The sequence below is a fragment of the Lagopus leucura genome, unplaced genomic scaffold (assembly GCF_019238085.1).
Source record: "Lagopus leucura isolate 7727_CA_CO unplaced genomic scaffold, USGS_WTPT01 Super-Scaffold_739, whole genome shotgun sequence".
NCBI classification, from domain to species: domain Eukaryota; kingdom Metazoa; phylum Chordata; class Aves; order Galliformes; family Phasianidae; genus Lagopus; species Lagopus leucura.
This window is the reverse complement of record NW_024962255.1, coordinates 4,812,556-4,835,858: the sequence shown is the minus strand read 5'-3', so window position 1 is coordinate 4,835,858 and position 23,303 is coordinate 4,812,556. Positions and strand designations below refer to the sequence as shown.

At 40.7% G+C, this 23,303-nt stretch overlaps 1 protein-coding gene across 1 annotated transcript; it reads right to left on the bottom strand.

The window, feature by feature from the left end:
• Positions 1–7,765: 7,765 nt before the first annotated feature.
• GHITM (growth hormone inducible transmembrane protein) lies at positions 7,766–15,875 on the bottom strand. The gene is made up of 9 exons (XM_042863275.1): positions 15,769–15,875; positions 14,734–14,901; positions 13,360–13,459; positions 12,423–12,534; positions 11,602–11,743; positions 10,858–10,966; positions 9,258–9,446; positions 8,914–9,085; positions 7,766–8,091 (listed from the first exon to the last, which is right to left on the bottom strand). The coding sequence occupies exons 2-9, from the start codon at positions 14,860–14,862 to the stop codon at positions 8,004–8,006; spliced, it is 1,041 nt and encodes a 346-aa protein (XP_042719209.1). The 5' UTR covers positions 14,863–14,901; positions 15,769–15,875; the 3' UTR covers positions 7,766–8,003.
• Between the last annotated feature and the right edge of the window lie 7,428 nt (positions 15,876–23,303).

The window sequence follows — 23,303 nt, the reverse complement described above, 5'->3', positions numbered from 1 at the left end:
TTTCCCTTCCTTTTTGGTACTAACAGGCCCTGTTTGTTCTGTACATGTGAAGGATGCCCATATACTTCAGAGTGACAGGACTGGAAGGACAAAAAAAAAAAAAAAACAAAAAAAAACCTGCTTTGTACAAAAGAAAGTTGGTATCTATTAAATAATTTGTTTATCCCTTGCTTTTCAAAGGAGCCTCTGGTATGACGCCTGTATTAATGGACACTACAGCTATGGCAAGAATTGAGCCTGCAATAAAAGCAGCATCTCATCACAGACTGAGACTACAGTGGACTGTACCTCATTTCCATGTACTATGGAAGACATCCATTCAAAGGCCTTCAAATCATTAAAAATCATAATTTTAGTGTGTTAATCTCGTTTCATATTTGTACACAAATTTCCTAAGGAGAGGTTAATCATAACGGGTTGGTATAACCATAACCATCGTATTAGTTTTCACAAAATAAGGCCTTTGCCTAGAACCAGCTATAACTGTTGGTGAAATGCTTCCAGAATTTATAGAGCTCACTACATGCTTACTCACCTTTCAGCAGCTGTGATACTAGTTTACCAAACTTACCTAATGAAAAAGTAGTAAAATAAGATATTCCCTTATAATTTTTTGCAAGATTTCCCCGCTTTTAAACCCTCCACATTCAGCTGGCAGTTTCCTCCATTCCCCTAGTACTCACAGATCTCTTGCTAGTGTTGCAGTACAATGATTATTCTGCCTGTTAGCTCTGCTCTTCCTTCTTCTCTCCATTGCCAACATCTTGTGCAGGTGATTGTTATCCATTACTCCACGAGGATAAACACCTTCATCACAAGGGTTTATTTTAGTTCCTTGCAATATTTTTCCCAGCTGCTCCCTCTCAAATGATGGAATAGTGGTAGCAAGGGTGCTCTTCACCTAGCTGGCACTTTTCTTTATGGCCTTATGGCCATGAGCATGCTGCCTTTCCCCACAGTGTTTCAAGTAGGTCTGCTTTATACCATAATTTAAGTCAGCAGCTGCACCATCTTTGCACTTAAAAATTTGAAATGGACTCATTTTGGGAGAAGAATAATGCACTTAAATAACCCTTCCATGTAGTATTTAAGGAAGAATTGGATTTTTATTTCAGTGCTCAGTTGCAGTGGCTTTCATCGCTACAAGGTACAGATGTGCTCTTACAACAACTTATAAGAGCTCTTCTTATGGGAAACTGAGTACATCAGTCTGTGGCAGTTCTTAGTAAGGATGGCTGTTCAGACCTGCAGCCCCGTGCTGGAATTCCAGCTGCTACAAAGCCAAAAAACCCAGCAGCAGGAGGTCCCCAGATTAGTCATTAACCCACCATTTGCCAACCTCACTCTAGCAGTGCAGAATAGCCAATGGCAGCAGAAGTGACCCACTCTAGAAATATAATTCTCTCACCCACATATTCTCTCGCTGTGTCTTAGAGTGCTGACCTTAAGATTTAAGCACCTCTCCTTTCAGATTCTACTTTCAGAGATAGACGAATGGGAAGAGGGTCAGAAAGACATAATATTTTTGCTGATTTCTTCATTCCTACTTTAAATGCTGTTTGATTCGTTTTTGTAGACACCCATATTAAGCTTCTGAACAATTATTTACCTCAGAAGCATTCTCAAGAATGAAGCTGTAACTAAAAAATAGTGTTTTTATTTGTTAATTTTTGTTTATTAAAAAAAAAAATCAACAGAACATAAATTCAACCTTTTAACACGTTATGTTGCCACTTCTTACTAGCAGGCTTACAAAAAATAATTGTTGCAAACTGTTTTTAAGTTTTAATTTCATAAGAAAATAGCATGACAACACTGTCATCCTGGATTTGGTCAACAAGGAATCTGCCAGGGACTGGAGAAAAATAGAGCTTCTGACCACTAACAGGAAAAAAAAAAAAAAAAAAAAAACAGCATTAAATACTTCACTGGAAAATCTTTAAGTCTTAGGTAACATTCACAAAATATCCTAAATATACAGTATACAAATTATATGGAAGTCTATGTACCAATAGGGGTACTATATTTCTTCCAAGTCACTAACTCATCACCACTGCACTGGTGATGTAGTGGGGACATGATGACTTACTTGTATCAGAACAACTGCTGTCATGCTATAGCAGATGTACCATTAATTTATTAAGCACAAACCCAAAATCACTCTACCATCCCACCAAGACCAAACAAGTTGCTATGAATCTACCATCAATACCACCTCATTCCTTTTTTGTGGTGACTGCTTGCCTAGGGATGAAGATGTTCACTTCTTCCTCCTAAGCAGTACAACAAATCCTCTTCTAAGGAAGAAGAATGACAACACAAGAAAGCTGAAAACAACAACACACCTACAAAACCAAGCAAAAATAACCACATTTCTTAAAGCAATACATCCATTCGTGAGTTTAGAACTTGTAAGAGCAAGTAACATAGCAGATTTTATTTCCCTCCAGAACAATTTTAGGAAAACAAAACTCCTGATATGTTGGCAAATTACACATTAGTGCCCCAGGGCAAGGAGAAATGCAAGCTCAGGTGCAGTGCAAAAAGCTCACCTTCTAATCACCGATGTCACTTGCCTGTGTGGATTCAGTCAAAATTTGGGCTCTCAATAGAAGTTTCAGCCATGCTTCCCTGCCTTATCAAACTTCAAACCAAAAGCAAAACGATTGTTCTTGAAGTCTATTTTTTTCTTCCTTCCCAGTCACAAATACAATTGAATTGACCCTAAATGCTTTGAGGGATAAACTGAGCTCATTACATTGAAACAGCACCCAGTGAACAGAACTACATGGTTTTAGCAAGCTGACACAAGTAGCTGAAACTACACCAAATGATGAAACATACAACTGTCTGTGTAGGAGACGACAGAAGGAATAGAAGCTGAAATTCATATTGTTACAGAAACGCATAAGGCCTCAGCCTGTGCTTCCAAACACCTTTTGTTCAAAATCTGGACTTCATACTACCAAAACAAGAAGAAACGCTTACTTGTCTTGCATTAAACCATCAGCATAAACACACACACTACAGAAGAACCAGGAATACACCACAATGGTTGAGCAACATCACATACACCCATTCAAGAAGGGCAAACTCTCCCTGCCACCCCTGAAACCAGCTCCTGTCAGATCAGCAGACAAGTTTTATTTATGTTCGAAACTGATCAATATGCAGATTAATCACAACATCTTTCTGGAAACCCCAAAGGCTGACAGCTGCACAGTATTTCCTGCTCTGGAGGCTTGCCAGCTGATTAAATGCCCTACCTATTCAGGAAGGAGAACAAGATGTCTGTCCAGACATTTGTCAATGTACCACTTCATTTCCTCATACTAAGTCTTCAGGAATTAAGCACTGAGCAATCTAAGCAGGCACTCTGTGCAAAAGACCCGGTCAGCTGTCCTGCATTCTTCCATCATTTTTTCTGAAAGAGGACAAGGAAAAGCGACTTCTCAAACAGCAGCAGCTATGAATGAGAGAAGAATCTCTTACAATCAATGGAAGCATAGATGGTCCTCCCCATGTAGGAGCTGTTTCTCCCTCGCTCTGGGGAAAAGGAGTGGGGCACAGTGGGAACAGAACTGCCTCCATAACCAGAAAGTTGCACAGCTCTTCTCACTGCCCTCTCAAGGAGCTGCAAGCTTTGGCATATCAGCTGTCAAAAGTTTCCTAAATTATATCCTGCTTAAACTAGATGACCAGAACAAAAGAAAAAACATTTCTTTCACACGTAGAACACTTAGCACGGCATTCAGTCTAAGTCCTTATGGACAGAATTCATTTCCATCAGTATTCTGCTATCATGGATCTGAATTGTTGTGATTTCTTTTCTCCCCTCCAAATGATGTCTCCACATCAAAGGCAGGTTAGCCTCCCCATTGAAACATAGCAACAGACCGCTCAGGTACCATCACACACAGCAGAAACAAGGGCAAGATCAACTACAACCTGTTTAGCAATAAAGCCCACACCAAGTAAACATACATTAAGAGTAATGAAACAAGCAAAAATATCAGTCATGTTGCTCTTGAAGCAATCCTTATTACCTTGAACTACCCTTGATTGACCAATCTGGAAGCATGGCATATATCTCTATCCATCCTTATTGGCTTCAGTTACTAATATGATTGAGAATCTATGGTTCGATGACTGCAAGAGGCTCCATTTGGCTGCCTGCACGAGCTAACAAAACCCTTTAGTCTTCTCCTCCCTACCCCATCCTTCTTCCTTCCTTGTAGTTCATGGGCACAAATACAATCCAAATGAAAAAAGTGTTTTCAGCAGAATTGCTTCAGTTAAGAAAAGAAACAGACCCCTAAGCGTCACTACGTATGAGTAAATAGGCTTTTACATTTTTAGCCTGAGAAAAGCTGTAACTTTGCTATCCTGTCCAACTTCCTGCATAAACCACGCTGAAGCAAGCCAACTGTTCACAGTACCCATCACAATTCAGCATAGGATATGAGACTTGACTTAAGACCTCAATAAACAAAGCTAACCAGAATCTCCATTAAACTGAAGGGAGTTTTGAATTGTCTCCCCTTGCACTGTGCTCCTGGGTTTTATACTATTTTAATCATGATTTAAATAAGGCCCTATTTCTGGTTAATGAAACCTACAATTCCTTGCTGCCATGCTTACACACTTCTCACTAAACTACACAGTGCTTCGTGATCTCACTCAAAGACCTGACAACTGTCCTTTCTTAAATACAAGTTTACTCACTCAAAACAGAGGAAACTAAGCAAGGTTTTGATTCTGTCTGCTTTTATAGCGCATTTCTTCCACTCTTCATAAATTCAAAAATAATTTAAGTGCTATTCAGAATTTTTTAGGCTTCATTAAAAGTCAACCATAGAATTCAATTACGTATAACTCTCCTCAATCTAACAACAAAAAGAATCAGATGTAAAAAAGAACCTCTTAGAGCCTCGTAACTGTTAAAAAAAAAAGAAAAAAAAAAAAAAAAGAAAAAAAAAAGTCAACAAAAGTAGCCAAAAGAGAGGACAAAGTAAAACCAGCAAAATGTTAAGTAACATTCCTCATTCAAAGAAACCACAGAACCAGTTTTACTCCTTCATCAGTCTTGAATTTTTAGCCTTCTGGTAACAACTACTTGAGCTTCCTCTTTTTCTGAGTTGAATGAAATTGAGTGTAAAAACTAACTGCAGTATTGATTAGCTTTTACAGATCTGAATTTCAGGATATAAAGCACCTAATGTCCTTTTGAAAGTACTCAATATTTAAGAGTCTTAAATAACAGCCCTTCCACAGCTTCCCTTTGCTCTCAAAACTAAGACGTACTGAACAGATCTTAATTCCTACTTTATGAGAATCTCCTAAGTTTTCAAAACCTACAGAAACAAAATAAACTACTCCCGTGAACAGCACTCTAATAAATTTTATCATTACTATTCAACAATCTTTTCAGTTCAATGCAAAGTTCAAGTTCTGCGTTCATATTCATTGGAGCAGGACAGAAAACCAGCATGAAAAACTCCTGGATTGATGCTGCCCCTGGAAAAATGAGCACCAGGTTCTCATGCCTATTAAACCACTGCATTTTAAGTTTTTATCCTTCCTCGAATCAGCTCTGCATTAAGACAAATCTTGATTGTTACACGGTATTCACACGTAAAATAAGTTTCATTTCCCCCATTTTTGGGAGGCCACACAGCCAGCCCTAAGAAGATATTTTCCTGATAACACAATTTCATCTACAGGAGTTGTATCTTTCCAGAAGACCCTATACAAATGAATGTTCATGCTTCCTGAAACACCCTTAGGTTGTTAGCTTTTTTCTTAAAAGGTTATGAGACCTTCCCATTAGAGTGCTGTCTTCTATACCTTACAATTCCAAAGCACCCAGGGACCCCCATCGCAGTTCAGTCAGCCTCTAAACCTTTGTTCCCAGAAAAACAAAAACAGTAGTTTGGTCTAAGTTTTCTTTTGTTACAGACATGTTTATCTAAATTACCTAACAGGGCAGCCCGCCGTAGATTAGAACTTGATTACAAGCATATTTTATTATTAATTACTGTTTATTATTGATTACTGTTCAGCCACAGCAACAGTATGGGGAAACTGATTAAGCGTATGAAGTTGCTTGAAGAGCTGAGAAACCCTTTAAAGTTAATACTTGTCACAACTCAGAGATTCCTTCCCTCCTCTTAAGCACCATATATTTCACTTCATGGAAAACAGTGCTGGAAACAAGATTGTGCTGTCTAATCTTTGGGCACAAAAGGTTTTGGGCAGGGTTCTTCACAGTCCAGCACTTCTTCACTGTGACTGAAGAGAAATAGTGTAGTATACAACAAACCAGCAGCACTGGCTGCAGTCCACAGCCAACAGGACACACCAGAAAGGCCCCTTTCTTTACTACGAATGGTGAGGTGCTGGAACAGGCTGCCCAGAGAGGCTGTGGATGCCCCGTCCATCCCTGGAGGTGTTCAAGGCCAGGTTGGATGGGGCCACGGGCAGCCTGGTCTGGTATTAAGTGAGGAGGTTGGTTGTCCTGCATGCGACAGGAGGTTGGAGATTCATGATCCTTGAGGCTCTCCCAGTCCTGGCCATTCTGTGGAAGCAACTGTAGATCATCATTTTCCATCTGGGAAACATCCTCCAAAGGACGGCGGCCAGTGAAACTGCAAGTCATGGATTTTTTTTTTTATTTTATTTTATACTGAGGAGAACACATTCCCTTACAAAAGAATCAGTAGGGGAAAGAAGTATAGCACTCTTCACCGAGTTATTAGCGTATTATTAGTGCAATGTTAAAATATTTCAGTAACACAGGAAAAGTGAGAGTTATCAACATGTGAGGCTAGAATTTTATTTCTCCCATAAACACAGCATAATTTACCAGAAAAATTGAAGTAGAGTCATTTCTATGAGCTCAAAACTTCCTTGTGCCCTTGCCCCTTAATCCAGCAGAACACAATGTACTTTTGCATGTATATACTTCTTAATGTTAAATCAATTTCACTGACAGGAACATTTCCTTTCAATTGAGCTAAATATACCAATCTGGAAAAGAATTAAAGAGAGACTACAGCATCTAACAGTGGTATGCCTGTGATACCTGGGTTTACAGCAGGCCATTCTCAATTCCCTTTCTTTCAGTGCTAATTGTACAAGCTTCTAAGAGCAAGTAAACGTGGGGAGCTCTTCTGAAGAACAGTGCTTCACTTAAAATACCAAAAATTAGTCACTACAAGAAAGACCTCTATAATTACCCAACAACTTGATAGATCTACTATCAAAAAAGTCCAACTGTTATTACATCCATTCAACATTAAAGTACTGGGAAACAGACAAGGTGTCTTCACATGCTCCAGGAGGAGAATGACATTTTCACGTAGGGCAGATGTCACATAGGCTCCTCATCTTGTCTCCTTTACATTGTCGGTCACGTCACCCATCCCATCCAGTACATTTCTGACAACTGCTTAAATCTTTCTGAGGTTTCTGCCCAGGCAGCAGTAGCCTTTGCTACATTCAGTGTCATATGCACTTCGCTCAGTTCTTCTAAATGCTTCAAGAAAATATTATTTACACAATCTTAACTGAAAACTGTTATATGTGAACAGTATTTCCTGAAGTAGCTTGTCATTGTCTGCATATAAGATACATGTCTATACAAGTGACTATTATTTCTGCACAGTTCCATTAAAAAAGAAAGCAACAGTTGACAACAGTTGAACTGCTTCCAAGCCCATTAAAAAAAAAAAAAAAAAAAAAATCAGACAATTTTACTCAGATATATTTTAAATAATTTACTTTCCCCAAATATGTACGCTTTGAAGTTGTTCACGCTATTGGAAGGTGTTTGATGAAACACTGTTAAGTCTGAATCACATTGCACTTAAACAACAGGCTGAAATGCGTTTAACTTCTGACCTGCAGCAAAACTGCTGGTAATAATGAATTTTTATTTACTATATGCACTAGATAGACAATTTAACAGTCTGAGCTGTCAGACAGCTGCTAAGAGTCTCGGTTTACTTTCTCCTTCCACCTCCACCACCAGCAAGCATGGTGGCCACACGAATGAAGATGTTCAGCGTGTCTGTATAGATGCCCATGCACCTAGGAGAGACAAAATGAAAGTTAATCCTGTTAAACAGAATGAGTATTATTTTTGCTATTTCCTGCCATTATACTTGACTTCTTAAAAGCCTCCATTAAAGGTCTGTAATAAAACTCAACTACAGCACGTCTTCTAGGCTCGATGAGTAATAATACCGCCTTATTTCACTCTACCATCTCTGCCAGCAGCATCAATTTGCAAGAAAACTTCACAGACAACACACCGTTCTCTCGCAGGATTCTTTTACTTCTACACTCACTGCTTAACTTCAAGAATTTTGGTGATGATTACAGACGACCAGATGCAAAGAAATGAGGAATTCACCTAAGACCAGACAGATGTTTACAGTGAGGAAGTTACGTATTAGTCAGACTTATCCTGACCGACAGTCAGTTAATCCTTCTTTCTTTAAAGCCTTGCTGATTTTTTTTTTTCTTTTTTTTTAAAGGACATTAAGACTAGTATATATTACACAACTACAGAAGATTCAGCATTCTTCATCTCAGCTGATACTGATAGTTATTTGCAGAGATAGCTACAAATCCTCTTAGAAATGATTCACAAAACAAACTTTTTTTTTTTTTACAGTTAGTGTCACTAGGGGCATGTGACACTACATATTCGAAGTCGTTTCCCTCATTTCAGGTAAATGATTTCAGTCTCAACTCCACTAGTTATTTTCACGTTACATTCCTAAACCTGACAATTCTTCCCATTTTACAGAAAGACAACAACAAACAAATTGCACAGCTCTTTAGAAATAAAGTGTAGCTCCACACAGCTCAAAACTGTCACACGTGCCTTCAGATCTAAATACTTACGCATTGATTGGGTCATATTTTGTTACTCCATAATATGGAATAGTCTCTGCACGCTTGATAACATGTTGTGTATCATAGAGCAGAAACATGCCAAAGAGTACCAATCCTCCATAAACAGCTACTGAATACAAGCCAGCCCCAAGAGCAGAAGTTGGTGGCAAGAACATGGATCCTGGAAAAGAATATGCAATAGCATTACACAAAGCTGCAGCACATGTCTTGCAATGGCTACCCCAGGCCAATTTTAACTGGACAGACCAGTTTGCAATCAGAAGTAAGCTGCACATTCTAGCAGCTTCACTTTACTGCTTACTCTATTTAACAGCATTAAAATGGTACATTACCAATCGAAGAGGCGAGAACGAAGCCAAAGCCTATTCCAAGTGGTCCTCCCATGTTCAGAAATTTTTCACTTGGAGCACACATGGCCACAGTTGAGAGCCCTCCGACGATTCCAGCTGTATACCAGGCAGCTCTGATGAGCAAAGGACCACCCAAGAAAGCTAAAGGAGCCACCACTGCACCCATGACACCTAGTCAAAGTAACAAAAAACCCAAATGTAACAGGTTTGGAACAGTCCAGGTAAAAACACCACCTACCAAAACTATATCTATTTGAGTCAGATAAGATGGCTTGAATTCACTCACATGACAGAATACCAAGTGTCATGGTTCTATGTTTTTTTTTTTCTTTTTGGGTTTCAGTATTCCACATCAAAACATCATGTAGTGTACGGTGTACTAAAGTGTTAATGTCCCAATTCCAGGTACCTATCCCTGTACATTACAGCAGTCACAGGATCTGGCCCTTCCAGGTGGGGGGGGCACTCTCTTGCTGCCTTGCAGTGGGTGCTGGAGGGTGCTTTCCTAGCTGTTCCAAGCTTTTCAGGTTAGACTCGGCCCTGGGAACTCTCTCTCTCATCTTGTCTGATTTGTTAATCTCAATTTCAATTAAATTGTATATATTGTGTCATCTTGTATTCCGATATTATAGTAAAATAAGTTTTCCTCCATAGATTGTTGCCGCTGTTCTTTTCCTCCCTTCCTTCCTTCCCATTTTTTGTGGGACTGGGGTGGGGGGGGAGGGCAGAGGCCTGTTGCCCCTGTCACAGACATAGATTGATCTGGTCAACTCCGTGACACCAAGGCACTTAGCTGCCAATTTATCATGCTGCCTTCTAGATAGGCATGCAATCTTAAGCTCAGCGATCTACTTTCCTCTGGCTTTAGAAAATACTTTAGGAAGCTCATCTTATAATGGACTAATCAACTCTTTCACAGCCTCAGGAACTCTCAAAACTGATACTTTTTTTTTTTTTTTTTTTTTTGCTACGTCAGTCATACTTCCTGCTAGATAATTCTATGAAGCCTCTACCTATTAATGACAAATAACTACAATAAATTCACTTTCTTCTTAGTAGAAACTTCAGCTCTACAAAGAAAAGTGCAATTCCAGTGCCTAATGAGTTTGTCTTTCCCAAACCACGCTTCTGGCAAAAGTTTTTATGACAGCCATTGTTACTTGAAGCGTGTAACATCCGTAAGAAATAAATCTGTACTCCATCCTACAAATGAATTGATAACATACGATCAAGAAGCCGCAGTTTAATACCAAAACTGTATCCTTCTGATCAGTTTTCATACACTTACTTATCCTGTACAGCTGAAATACAGTAAGTGTAGCGCTTACAGAAGCTATGGAGCCAGAACGCAATCATGAAACCAAAGCAAGTATTAAGAAATGAGTTCAATCCAGTTTGGCTCAAGTTTTGCTTAAGCATGATTTTTACAAGACTATGAGAAATTAGAGGACACATGGAACACCCCATTGGCTTCTGAAATCTACAGCAGCACGTAAAAATTAACAAAGCTTAGATACTATAGTAAAAGTGACAATTTAGTCATACAGAAGCAGACAACTTAACAAAAACTATAAACACATACCTGAATGCATCATCCAAGCAAGATGTTTAGCTGCTGGACTGTTTTCATAGGATATTGACCTGACCAACATTCCAGCACCGATCATAGCAGCAAAAGTTGCACCGATTGCCTGTAACAACAGCATCACAGAGCTCAAGTTGGCATATGGACAAAAGGTCTCTACTCTCCCACGTGATCTTTTCCAGCCTCCTAGGAGGTAACTTGCTGTTATCACAAGGATTAACCACTGGATGTTGTGCTATGTTGAACCACCACTATTCCACTGCACTCAGCACACTGAATGCGTAGGAAGCAGACACGTCTTGTTATCTTACCTGGATGATTTGTCTGCCAATATCATTTGGGTCTCAGCAAAAAGGAAAGTTTTCAAAGAGTTACAAAGAACAGCACACAAAGGAGTACAAATGCATAAAAATCTCTGATTTGATTCTTAGAAAGTGACAGAAGCAGTGTCACTAGCTTCAGACAGCCACTCATAGCAAGTTATTACTTGCATACGGCTGGTCAGGATAGCATAGCATTTTTATTTCTTGCATACATAGTTGGTCTTCCACAAACTATCAACAAGGTACCAAAGGGGCACATCAGCATGTAATTGGATTTTTAGTCACAAAAAGCCATCAGGGCATTACACTATTGTCTGTGCCCTTAAAGGCTACATCCGTGAATATCTGCACAGATTTGATAACAACCGTTAACATTTAGGATCACTTTACAGACACTCTAAATATAACATGAACTTACCAGCCAGGAGCCTTTTGTCATAAGGCTCATGAGTGCAGGAGATCTGCTTACTGCTACAGCTGACAGTGCTGTCAAGCCAATGCTTCCCGCAAAGTACATGTAGGTAGAGCGAATTCTGTCCTTCACATACTGGGGCCAAATACTGAAAAATAAGCATTTGTACATAGCTGTGCAATTAACAACACCAGAATGAAGATCAACTATAAGCATTTTCAAGCTAAGGATACAATGGGAGCATCCTAAGAATTGGTAAGGTTTAGCAATTTCTGTCATGAGTTCCTCTTACAACAAAGGTGCTGAACTTTTAAATCCTTCCCACCATACAGTGCTATTACATAACAATTAAAGCACCAATTACAAAGAATGCCAATTACAGTTCAATTTTGTGTAGGAAGCATACATCATAGAAAGTACAAAAGGGGAAAAGTAACAAATTTTAACTATGAAAAACTACAAAACAGTGTATGTAAAATAAACTGGGTTAAGGAAAAATTTGTACAGAATGTGTCCTGAGCAGTAAGAAGCCCAGCGAGCTGCTCACAAAATGCTGAGTCACTGTGCCCATGTTTATCTGTAACAAGACGTGCGAGTCCTTCGGAGAGCAAGACTAACAGAAATACATGAATGAGTGCTGCTGCAGTATGATTTCATCATCCTACAAATGGGCAGCTTAGAATCCTGCACAGAATTTCAGCCCAGAGCTTAAGAAAAATAAGCTACGCATATATTGGGAGACAGCAGCTACAGAAGCAACAAACAAAAGGAGGAGGGAGATTTGCTTCAAGTCTCCCTTCCTTAAAGCAACAAGCAGTTGTACTTACGCTGCTCTTTCAATAGCTCCAATCTCACTGGACATGCCCATGCCATAGTAACAGAGTGCCCCCAGGCCAACCGCAGCCCCTCCAGCAACAACAAGTTTTCCCAGGCGATCAACTGTATATCAAAGGGAAAAAGATAAAAATCATGCACTCACAATGCTTTTTTCTTGGATAGATAATAACGTTTTCACACACCAATCTCTTTTATCTGTAACAACTGATCCACGCCAGGTTTCTTAAAGCTTCACAATTGTGTTACCATTTCTAAAAGAGCTTTATGTAAAACACTCTAGATTCACTCCACCACTACTACAGAGCTTCATAAAACATAATAAAAATTAAGAGACTAACCACTAAAACGCTGGCTTTACTGGTCTTTATTACATAAACAAACAGGAATAGCAACACAAAACCAGTTAAAGATCTTGCCCACAGAAGACTTGTGGATACTGTGTCCTTTCCCATCATCCACTCTTGATGTAATGCTTGATCAAGAGATCTTTAGCATTAGATTAGAACACAATCTGTCCGGTTTTTTTTTTTGTTTGTTTTTTCTCCAATCCTTATACATTGTAGAACAGTACTTCCTTTCAATAGCATACAAAACAGATATAGCAAAGCTTTTTTTTTTTTTTTTCCTCCTTTCAAACATCTGCAATCAAGGAAGTACTCATCTCCATCAACAGGAACTCACACTGACTTAATAGTTCACAACTGTAGCTCAAAGCAGAAACAAGAAATTTCTTGGGAGAAACTGGGACATATGTGCAGCAACAACACAGAAAAGACAAGCAGAACAGTCTCCAGACATTTAAGATAGGTCACAGGTCAATTCAGAATACTAAGCAATGTTTTCAGACTATTTAGTGGTTTGAAGGGAACTGTTTCCTTCAACAGTTCAGCTTTTAAAAAATTGCTGTTTTTAAAGCAGGAACCCCACCTTTAAGAGCAGTTTCTGTAGATGGCTCAAATGCTGCTTCTTTAATTTCCTGGCCAATTTTCCCACGCCTTACGCCCGTTCTTACTCTGGTGGCATAACACTGTTAGATTCAAAGGTAAAATTAGAAGGATTCAGTGACATTAAGTAAGAGACATTCCTTTTAAGGAACTGCATGTACAGATTAGTAATAAACCATTTCTGAAAGAAAGCAATTAATTTGTAACATGCTGAAACACTGCCAGTCACTTGACACACTTGCAATTGCTAGTTTGTCTCTTATTCTACCTGTGCTTCTCCCTGGAGATGTGAAACAACCGAGCTCAGACAGAACCTGAACAACACATTTTAGGTAACTTTGTAAAAAACATTTTCACATGATAGAAGCATAGAATCAATGCAGAAGTTCTCAGTTTTAGCAAAAAATACAAAACAAAATAAGGTTTATGCCAGAATTTCTTCTGCTCTGTTCCTACAGTATTAAGCAACACCATGAAGATTTTTTTACTTCACTTCTCATGTAATTAACTCACATTTCACTTAATTTTGTGCAAGAATAGTACTCCTGCCCAGTAAACATGGGATAGCAGCGTGAATTCGTCATTTTCAAATCTAATCTTAATTTAGAGAACAAACCTTGAATGAAGGCCTATAAATTTCTATGGTTTCTATGACTAACATGACCCAAACAAATACAGCATGCTGCTCCACTGAAGCCTCAAAAACGTGCAAAAGCAGCAAAGAAATGCATATTTAAAAGCAGAAACAACTTTTCAAGTCTTCTGAAGTCACTGCTGTGGTGACGGGACACCTTATTAGTGGAAAACAAAAATAAAACAAAAAAAAAACCCTGAAATCTTAAATTAATTAAAATAGTTTTTTATGCTTATGATGAAAACACACAGAATAACCTTCTGTCAGTGAAGACTTAGGATAACAACAGTCTAGTTTCTTGAACTGCTTGTAAGTCTCCAGATAGTCCTGCCAGAGTTCAAATTTGACACAAATTTGTGCTACGACTCTAAAAATATACTGGGAATAAAGTCTTCAGAAGTAAAGTTTGTACTTCAACACAGTATTTAAGACTCGTACTGGGAAATGGGATACAGGCACAGATTGAACAAGAATTTGTGCTCCTCTCAACTTGTATAGTAATGCCTACTCAATGTCAATTACATTATTTTCCTTCCCCAAGAATTTTAATGGAATACATTACTTCAAGTCTTTTAAAACAAATTCTGGGTTTTGACTACTACCCTTCCTTCAGTAAGTTACAGCAGGTATGTCAAACAAGCAAAGGGCTCACAAGCATTCAAAACAAGCACTGCAAGCACAACACTTCTGGCAAAACACTCAACCTTTCAAAGTTTACTGTACCTGGTTAGGCTGCCACAGACGAAATGCTTTTATACCAGAGTTCCTCAGAGCTGGGGAAGCCTGAGCAATGGTGGGGCGGATAGCCTGGCATGGCAGTGTCCTCAGGCACACGAGCCGTGCAACCAGCATGTCTGCTAGGTAACAATTCTATATACTGTGTTCCTGTAACTGCATGAGAACGCATGCTTTACCATTTTGCTATGTGGTTTTCAGACAAAAAGGTATACTTTGTACTTATTCTCAACTACAGCATGCCCTATAACTGAAATAGTAGTAACACACAACTTTCACAGAGCTTTTAGTCAGTCACTGCCCAGAATACAAGTTCAGACCAGAGAACAATGACATGACTTAGACATGAATCAGCAGCATAGAACAGCCTCTGCACTCCATAGATAGCTTAGTATTGCAAATGTTCCCTTAGTTCCACAAGTACCGTGTGCATCACAAGCAAGGAAATCAATGTTAGGTGTACTTCAACAGTACAGAGCAATGACAGCAGAAAAAAAATCTCACTGCTTTGAAGCACAGTGACAAAACCGTACTTTATAACTGAAAATACCTAGAGGGACGCATCCTGATTCTTCAGTTACGGCCTAATCTTTGCACGTAAACCCACAGGGTAAGAACTTAAACTTAAAACATCATGAATACGACTTTTTTTTTTTTTTTTTTTTTTTTAAGAAAAAGCTGGTATTTGAAGCAAACTACTTCCTGCATCAATCGCTACGCAGTTAAAGACCAAACGGAACACCAACGCCCCAAAGCGTTCACTTGAAAACGCGGCACCGCGGAGCCGCTGCGGACCCCAGGGGCGAGGACGGCTGAAGAAGGAACCCAGCGCACACCTCATGGCTAGGCCGCACCGAGAAAGCCTCCAAAAGGCCGCCTCCAAAAGGCCTAACCTGAGTCCTCAGCCCCCCCACCCTCTGCGAGCCCAGCTCTGCACACCCCAACACAACCCGACCCAGCTCCTCTACCCGCCAGCCTACAAAGGCAGCGCAGCGCACCCCACCGGCCCGGCCCATCACGCACCAGCACGACCCCAGCACCAACTCAGTCTCACGAACGCCCTCCACAACACCCACTCGGGACCGGAAGTGACGCACCACCGACCCGCGCGGCCGCCACGATTGGCTCGGTCCTCCCACGAGGTTCCGGAGCGCGCAAGCGCCGTTGGCTAGCGGAAGCGGGGTGATGCGACGTCCGGCAGCCTTACCGACGGCTGCCGCGCCATCTTTAATGCGGGCAGAGAAACTTCTGGAAGCCGCCGTGAGACGGTCGAGCTGTCTCACGTAGTTCTAGGCATCACCACTGGGCCCACAACGCTGCTTTACATAGGGCCGACTCCGAGCACTCTCACGGCGCCTGCCGCTGCGGACAGAGCCGCTGAGCTCGCTAGAGAAGCGAGCGGCGAGAATCGGCCGCCATTTCACCCGCGGGCAGCGCGCCACAGCGTCGCCATTTTGAGTGCGGGCGCCGCCCTGCGGCCGTCGCTCCCCGCCGCCGCCCTTGGGCTGCGTAACTTTGTCGGCTGTGTCTAGCGATCAGCGGGCCGCTGCCCAGGCAGAAAAGGGCGGGAGAGCCGAGCTGCTGAAGGCGTTCTCACCCCATTGCCCGCTGTGTGCAAAGCATGGACGGAGCGCGCTTGGCCCCGCATGCGGAGACTGTCGCCCTGCCCGCCCCTCGGCACTGCGCGTCCCCTCCGTGTGCGACCAGCAGATGGCATCAGCTTGGTGAAAATCACCCAGCGAGGCTGTAGCGGTTCCCTACGCCTCCAAGGAGAACGAGTGGTCTTGTTCTCCACGCCTTCCCCACCGATATGTTACCTGCTTTGTGCGCCTGAGGTGTGCTCGGGTGCAGATAAGCATGACTCATAAGCACAAAATGCAACACTGTGTACATGTTGTACATAAATCAAAGGTATATGTGTTTCCAGCCTTGACCCAAGCAGAGCGTGTTGAGGATGCTCTAGCCCTTCCAGAATTGAACCCTCCCTTTGGCAGCTTGTTTCCAACCTCAGTCCAACTGGAGCTTTAAACTTTTTCCAGACCATCCCTGAAACTATTCCTATCGCCAGCCCTTGGAAAGCTGCTGCAGCACTTGACTAGAGTATGGATTTCCCTGGGGATTTTCCATTTGTAGCCCTTGTTTTCATTTGAGCAGTTCCATGCCAGCTGAAGCTCTGGCTTTTTTAATTTTTAACTTTTTTTTTTTTTTTTTGTCTCCATCCCTAGCCATAAGCTTTACGCTGAACCAAAGGTCAGTGATACTCTATAGCCCAGAGCCTTAATGCTGTTGGGAGAAAATTTCTTTTGGCAGCCCTATTTCTCTTTGCCAGGCTTTTTTCCAGCTCCATCCCAGCTGTATTTCAGGCTTTCACTTTCATGCTAATCCTGACTTTACATTGAGTTATAAGCCAGGCACTATTGAGAAACACAGTGTTCTTCAGAGGAGAATTCTTCTGGCAGCCTTAAGTTTGCTTTGGCAGACCCTTTACAGCCCCACTCCAGCTACTGCTCTGTAGTTTCTTCCAGCCTCAACACTACATATGGGCATGGTTCTTCACAGCCAAGTAAAACAGACTGTGAGGGCCTTGAGCCAGGATCAAAGACAAATATAACGAGAAAAAAAAAAAAAAAAAGCTGTTGAATACAGAGTGAAGTACAGAAATAGAATGAGAGTTCCAGATAAACTTTAGAGGATTGTGAGATAAGCCTTTCTATACCTTGGAGCTTCCTTGGTTAAACCACAAGAAAGGGAATATCGTGAACTGCTAGTTTGCAAAATGAAAGTCAGATGAGAGAGATGAGGTGTGGGAGAGGTTTGAAAATGCACTGGCACGTGGGATCTTAAAGAAGAATTTGAATGAGAAGAACGAAGCACAGGAAGCGTGTAAATTGCATGCGTGAGTGCCAGACCTAGTGGGGTTCAAGGTCTACTTGAACTTACTCTGAAGATTGTTGACTTTCTTTTGGAGTAAATGGAAATTCTGAGCTCTGAAGTCTGTAGCCCCAAGGTCTCCTAAAACAGAATAAAGAAAAGCCAGTTTCAGTCCACAAATGTTATTGTTTATTTAGAGGCTTGTAGAATTTATTTCAGAGTTTATAATACTCTATAACTGTTGGGTACTAAAGGATTCATTGTATTAATTAACATTTAAATGTATAATTCAGTTATTAATGGTGAAATAGTAATAATTTATGCAGGGAATCAAATTCATCTCTCACTAGAGCATGTAATGTTGTAGAAAAATCTTTGGGGAATTTCAAATAAGATCCTCAGTCCTGCTCTGTCCCAAGTTGTTTCTTTAACAGATAGTTTTGCCAGAAGCAACTGAAATCCACAAAGGACCCACACTGCAGCAAATTCAGCTGTTGAGACTGTATCATAGAAACTGACCTGCAAGCAGATACTAGCAGGTAGTCAACAAATTTAAATGCTTTAGCTAGCAAAATCAGTGATTGCACATGAATGGAAAAACAGTGGCCTCTTATGTAAGTGAGTCTCAAACCATCCAAGAGGTTTTGAGTCAAAACTAGCAGGTTGCATCCTCTGTGTTGGTACCACTGCAACATGCCTTTCTTTCAGATAGGAAAACAATAGCTTCAGTCACTGTGCAGCTTTGTATTACTGCAGAGCTTCGAAGCAGCTAGCTGAGCTTTTGCAGTAGTTCAAGCTCACACTGACAAAAATGTGGAATAACAGCGTGACAGCAAAGCTCGTTGGTGAGCTGGCAGCCAAATGCACGCATAAAAATTGCTTTTTAACACTGATGCACTGTTCTTCATAGCATTATGTTCAAATGCACTGTGTCCCCAATGCCTGGAGCAGAATCCAGTGGTGTTTTTTTTTACAATCTTCATTAATAACCTGGACGAGGGGACAGAGTGTACCCTTGGAAGGTAGATGCAGACTACAGAAATCCACTGGTTGTGCTGCCATTTAGAGACACCTTGGAAGGCTGGAGAGCTAGGTAAATGGGAATGTCATGAAATTCCTGAAAGCAAAATGTGAATTCCTCCCCCTGGAGAGGAATAGCCCCAGCCACCAGCACCAACGGGGGCAGAGCAGCTGGAGAGCAGCTTTGCAGAGAAGGCCCCATGCTGGACATTAGCTAGTAATGCGCCCTTGCTACAAAGAAAGCTGAAGATAATGTAGGCTGCATTAGGTAGGGTGTTGTTTGCAGGTCAAGTGAGGCTCCATGAATCTATGAAAATATCAACATTATGATTCCTGAAAGACCCACTTTTGTGTTTTTCAGAAATAATATGCATCAATAAGACATGTTTGGAAAATACGAAACGTTTTCCCCAGATGGTATATATATATATATATGTATATATATATATATATAAAGTGACATTTCCAAAGAAACTAAAATAGAAAAGAAAAAACCGAAAAGGTAATGTTCTTTGAAAACACATGAACAGTTCCTCAGAAATCAGAAGGATAAACAGGAAAAGTTGTACTGACATAAAATTCTCCCGTGATTTTAATTTCAATAGTCTGTGTTTTCACCTACAGCAGGTTTTGCATTTGCTGGATATCTTCTAGTTACCTGGGCCAGAACAAGCTGGATGGATATTGGAAGGTTAAATTGTGCAGGAGCAGAAGACTCCACCTGTGTAGGGACTTTGAGGATCCCGAAGGGATGTTTGAGGTCAGCAGGGCAGGGTGCAGGTGCTGCCTTCCAGGCAAGATCTGGGTGAGGGATTGGCCCTTTTGCTGCTTCCCCAGCCTTATGGGCCCCCTGGAGTGACATATCCAATCAAGGGCTGCTGCCAGGGCGTAAGGGATGGTGATGAGCAGCTGCAGTGCTTTGGGGTAAAGCTGGTCTGACTGCTCCCAAAGAGACTAACGCTTCCCTCCTCAAGTCTTGTAGGAGAAACCGAAGAATTAAGTCAGCTGTACTTACAGGTAAATGATTTATGAAGGGATTTCATGTCTTGCATAGGAACGAGGATCACCACTTATGTGTCTTCCAGGAAATATCACGTGAGGTATTTTCATCTGGACACTCTGCTTTGCCAGTCGCCTGAAAGAAGAGAGTGAAACACTTAGGTTTAGCTCAATGCAGTCCCGAAAAGCCACATGAGCTGCAACAAGCCCATTGCTCCACTGAAAACTATGGGCATGGTGAATTTTGAAACTTAAGCCTCTGACGCAACAGATCTGGCATCCTTCTGCAGAAAATGACATCTCTATCAGTGGTTCACACGACTGTGTTCCTTGCCAGAAAATAAATAAATCTGTGGTTAGTGCAATTTCTCCTTAGGGTAAATCTTGCCATTGAAGCTTTTCAAATTAGAAGAAAACTATTTTGACTTCCTGGCAGCACTGTCTCTAGCATTCCAGGTCTCTCTCCTGGCACACCACAGGGGTCTTTTGGACTGAATTTATTCCTGCTATTTACATGACAAACTCACATTTATTAGGTGCCTAATGTAAGTATTTAACATTAGATATCATGGAGTGGTGCAAAGAGAATTTGGAGAGCCAGTTTGATATGAAATCATGTATTTTTCATTGATTATATGTTTGACATCTGATACGGAAAATGAGGGCGACAGCATTCATTTCTATTTCTGAATTTAATGACTGTTAAAATATGTGAAGGCTTATAAACTTGAATGTCAAATCCCGAGTTCAGTAAATCGCTTAAGCTGATGGTAACTACAGTACTAGTTGAAACAGCCCCCTAATGTTTTGAATTTAAAGCATGCACTCAGACTGCTGCTTTAGTTGCTCAGGAGCAGTGCTTTGGTTACTCAAGTGCTCAAAGAGAGATGAAGATGAGTGCTTGGGTGAGCAAGGACCTGGCAATGGATGAGCAAGGTCCTGTTCTAAATGAATAGAGACACGGGACATTTTGTTCACTGAAGATTCTGTTTGAATAAATTGCACGTAAAAGAACATTTATTTTTCTTGATGCGTTTTGGAGTCTGTGGTACGAATTATTTATTTGCATCAAATAATAAGAGAAGATAGAGCAGTTTCAAAATTTTTCAGTAGAGAGGTGAAGTCTACATTGATGGCAAGAGGCCACTCAACCTCCAAGAAACTGCTATTCATTTTCCTTAAATAGAACAAATAATCATTTTCTTAAATGCTTTTGAGCTCCGTACTGCAGCAAAAAATGACTTGGGGCTTTTACTAAAACTGCCGCTTTTGCTTTCCAATTACTTTTAACATGCAGGGTACTGTTCTTTGGCAACTTCTTGAAAAAATATAAAAAAAACCACCTCTTTGAAATTCAGTAAGCTTTGATTTAAAGTGATTGGTTTCCACCTGGATGGAGTGAAATTTTCTTCTTGGGAAGTTTATTAGTACATTAAGGAGATGCAAATTAATTCATAATTCTTTCAGCTCATTCTCTTGGGAACAATTATACGAGGAAATTATTAATGTACAAGAAAACAACAGTTAAAAATCTCAAAGGGCAACATGGGTGTGGAATATATGAAAACATTTAGACCTAGCTAATAGCGGAACTTGGTTGTAATAATAACAGTTCATAAAGCAATTTACATTTATCTCTATTTGCAATCTGATATCAGCCACGTTGTGCACACGAGGAATCAAACACCAGCAAAGGCCCCGATGTCACTGAAGTGCTAACGAAATGCAGTGTGAGAAGCTGAATGCACACTTCCAGGGTTTCTAGGATCGCAGCTGAACGTAAGGCTCCGATCAATCCACGCTTTCAGTGTCTCTGATGTATACCAGCCATTTCATGATGACTGCATTCAGAACTATCAGCTCAATGTAAGCTTCTGCACTCTGATAAATAAGCCAAATATTTTCATCTGGATAATGAACACCTCTTGGGATGAAGTTAATATTTGATGAAAACACAGCACACAGATTTGCTTTTTAGGCCTTATTTTTTCCTCCTTTTAGTTAAGGTGTTAGCTCAGCTACTTCCCTTTCTATTTTCTTTTTCATAATTTATCCTACATGCTTTTAATGTTATGTATATGGTGAAATTTTCAATTTTTACTATCAGAGTCATAGCACAGGATCTTACTGGGGAACTGGTAGCCACTTGCATTTCTGCTGCTAGAACTCCCTGACATCTGGATAGCAGTGTGAAAGACTAAGGGATGTGCATGTTTTCACAACACCATAAAACAAGCATCATTACAGAGGGAATTTGTCCCTAACACGGATATTAGGCTGTCTTGAAGAAGTCAATCTTTCAAACTTCAAGCGTAATATACATCAGTCAGGCTGCTGTTGAACAGTGTCAATTTCTGTGAGGTCTTCACATGGAAAGACTGGGCGTAGCCTGAACACTGGGGCAAGATGATGAACAGGGATGGCACCTGAACTGAAAGCAAGGTTATGGACATGCAGGTGTAAAAGCACTTGTCTTAGACAGAAGACTCATGCCTTTCTCTCCAAACTCTAAGGAGTTCCATTCACAAATCCTTACATTTGAAAATATAAGATGTTATCAGAATTGAGTAAGAATTGAAATAAGAACAATTTAATGTTATGAATTGACAAAGATAAATCCTCGAGAAGAAAAGCAGACATATATTAAGGTCACTGTATGCACAAGTCATCAGACAATATTTTTTGTGCTATTTTCTAGTGATTGCACCAGCCATGGCTTTTGGATAATGGGTATAAAGGTAAAGTGAAGTCGCTTACCTGTGAAAAACTACTACTGAAAGCGTTGCTCACATTGCCATTGTCCTGTGCCTGCAGCTGCCCGATGGGATTGCGGTTTCCTTCTGCTGAGCTGGGGCAGGTGGCAGCTGCCAGGGGAGCAGCTCTGATTCAGTTAAGGCTGCTGAGAGAAACCGTGGATGACTCCCTGGCTAATGCCATCGTTATGTGTATTTAAAAGAGCATATGGACTTATTGGAAAAGAAGGAGGGCACACTTCATGCATAATTACATTATTTAACATTCCTGTGTCTACTTCCCCTAGGCTCTTTTGGCTAGCTTGCTCTCTGCCAATTCCTCCTGGAGACCTGCAGCCCCACAAACTGGCAGAGAAATAGATGCCAAGGATTTGGAAGACCGTTTCTGAGAGAGAATACTGACAAGGGGCCATTACAGTTAAATCTTCAAATGTGGTTTTAAAGAAATGAAAATACAAGCACAAGGTCTGTCTGTCTATCTATCTATTTTGCTAAGGACAGGAGAATAACAGTCATTTTTCATGTCCTTCTTGTTTTTCCCCTTTCAAAAGCAAACAAACAAAATCAAAACAACTTCAAAGGAAGGGCAGGCTATATAGGGATATCTGTGAGGTGCTGTGGGCACCTCAAAGGGTGAGGGCAGAGCAAGCTTTCTGTAAGCAGAATTTTACTCTGACATGCACTATCTTAAAGGATCAGTGAAAAGCCCTAGAGAAAATTCAAGTTAAATAGAACCATTGTTCTGGAGAAATGACTGTAGTGGCTATTCTAGTTACTCGTAGTCAGTTCTATACATTTCTAGATAGCAGACAGAGAAGTGACAGTCCTTCACAAGGAGTTTTCTCCATATAGACAAGCAAAGAGGCTTGGGTTAATGTAAGAACTTGGCATGCTGCAGATAAAAGGTGAGAGCTC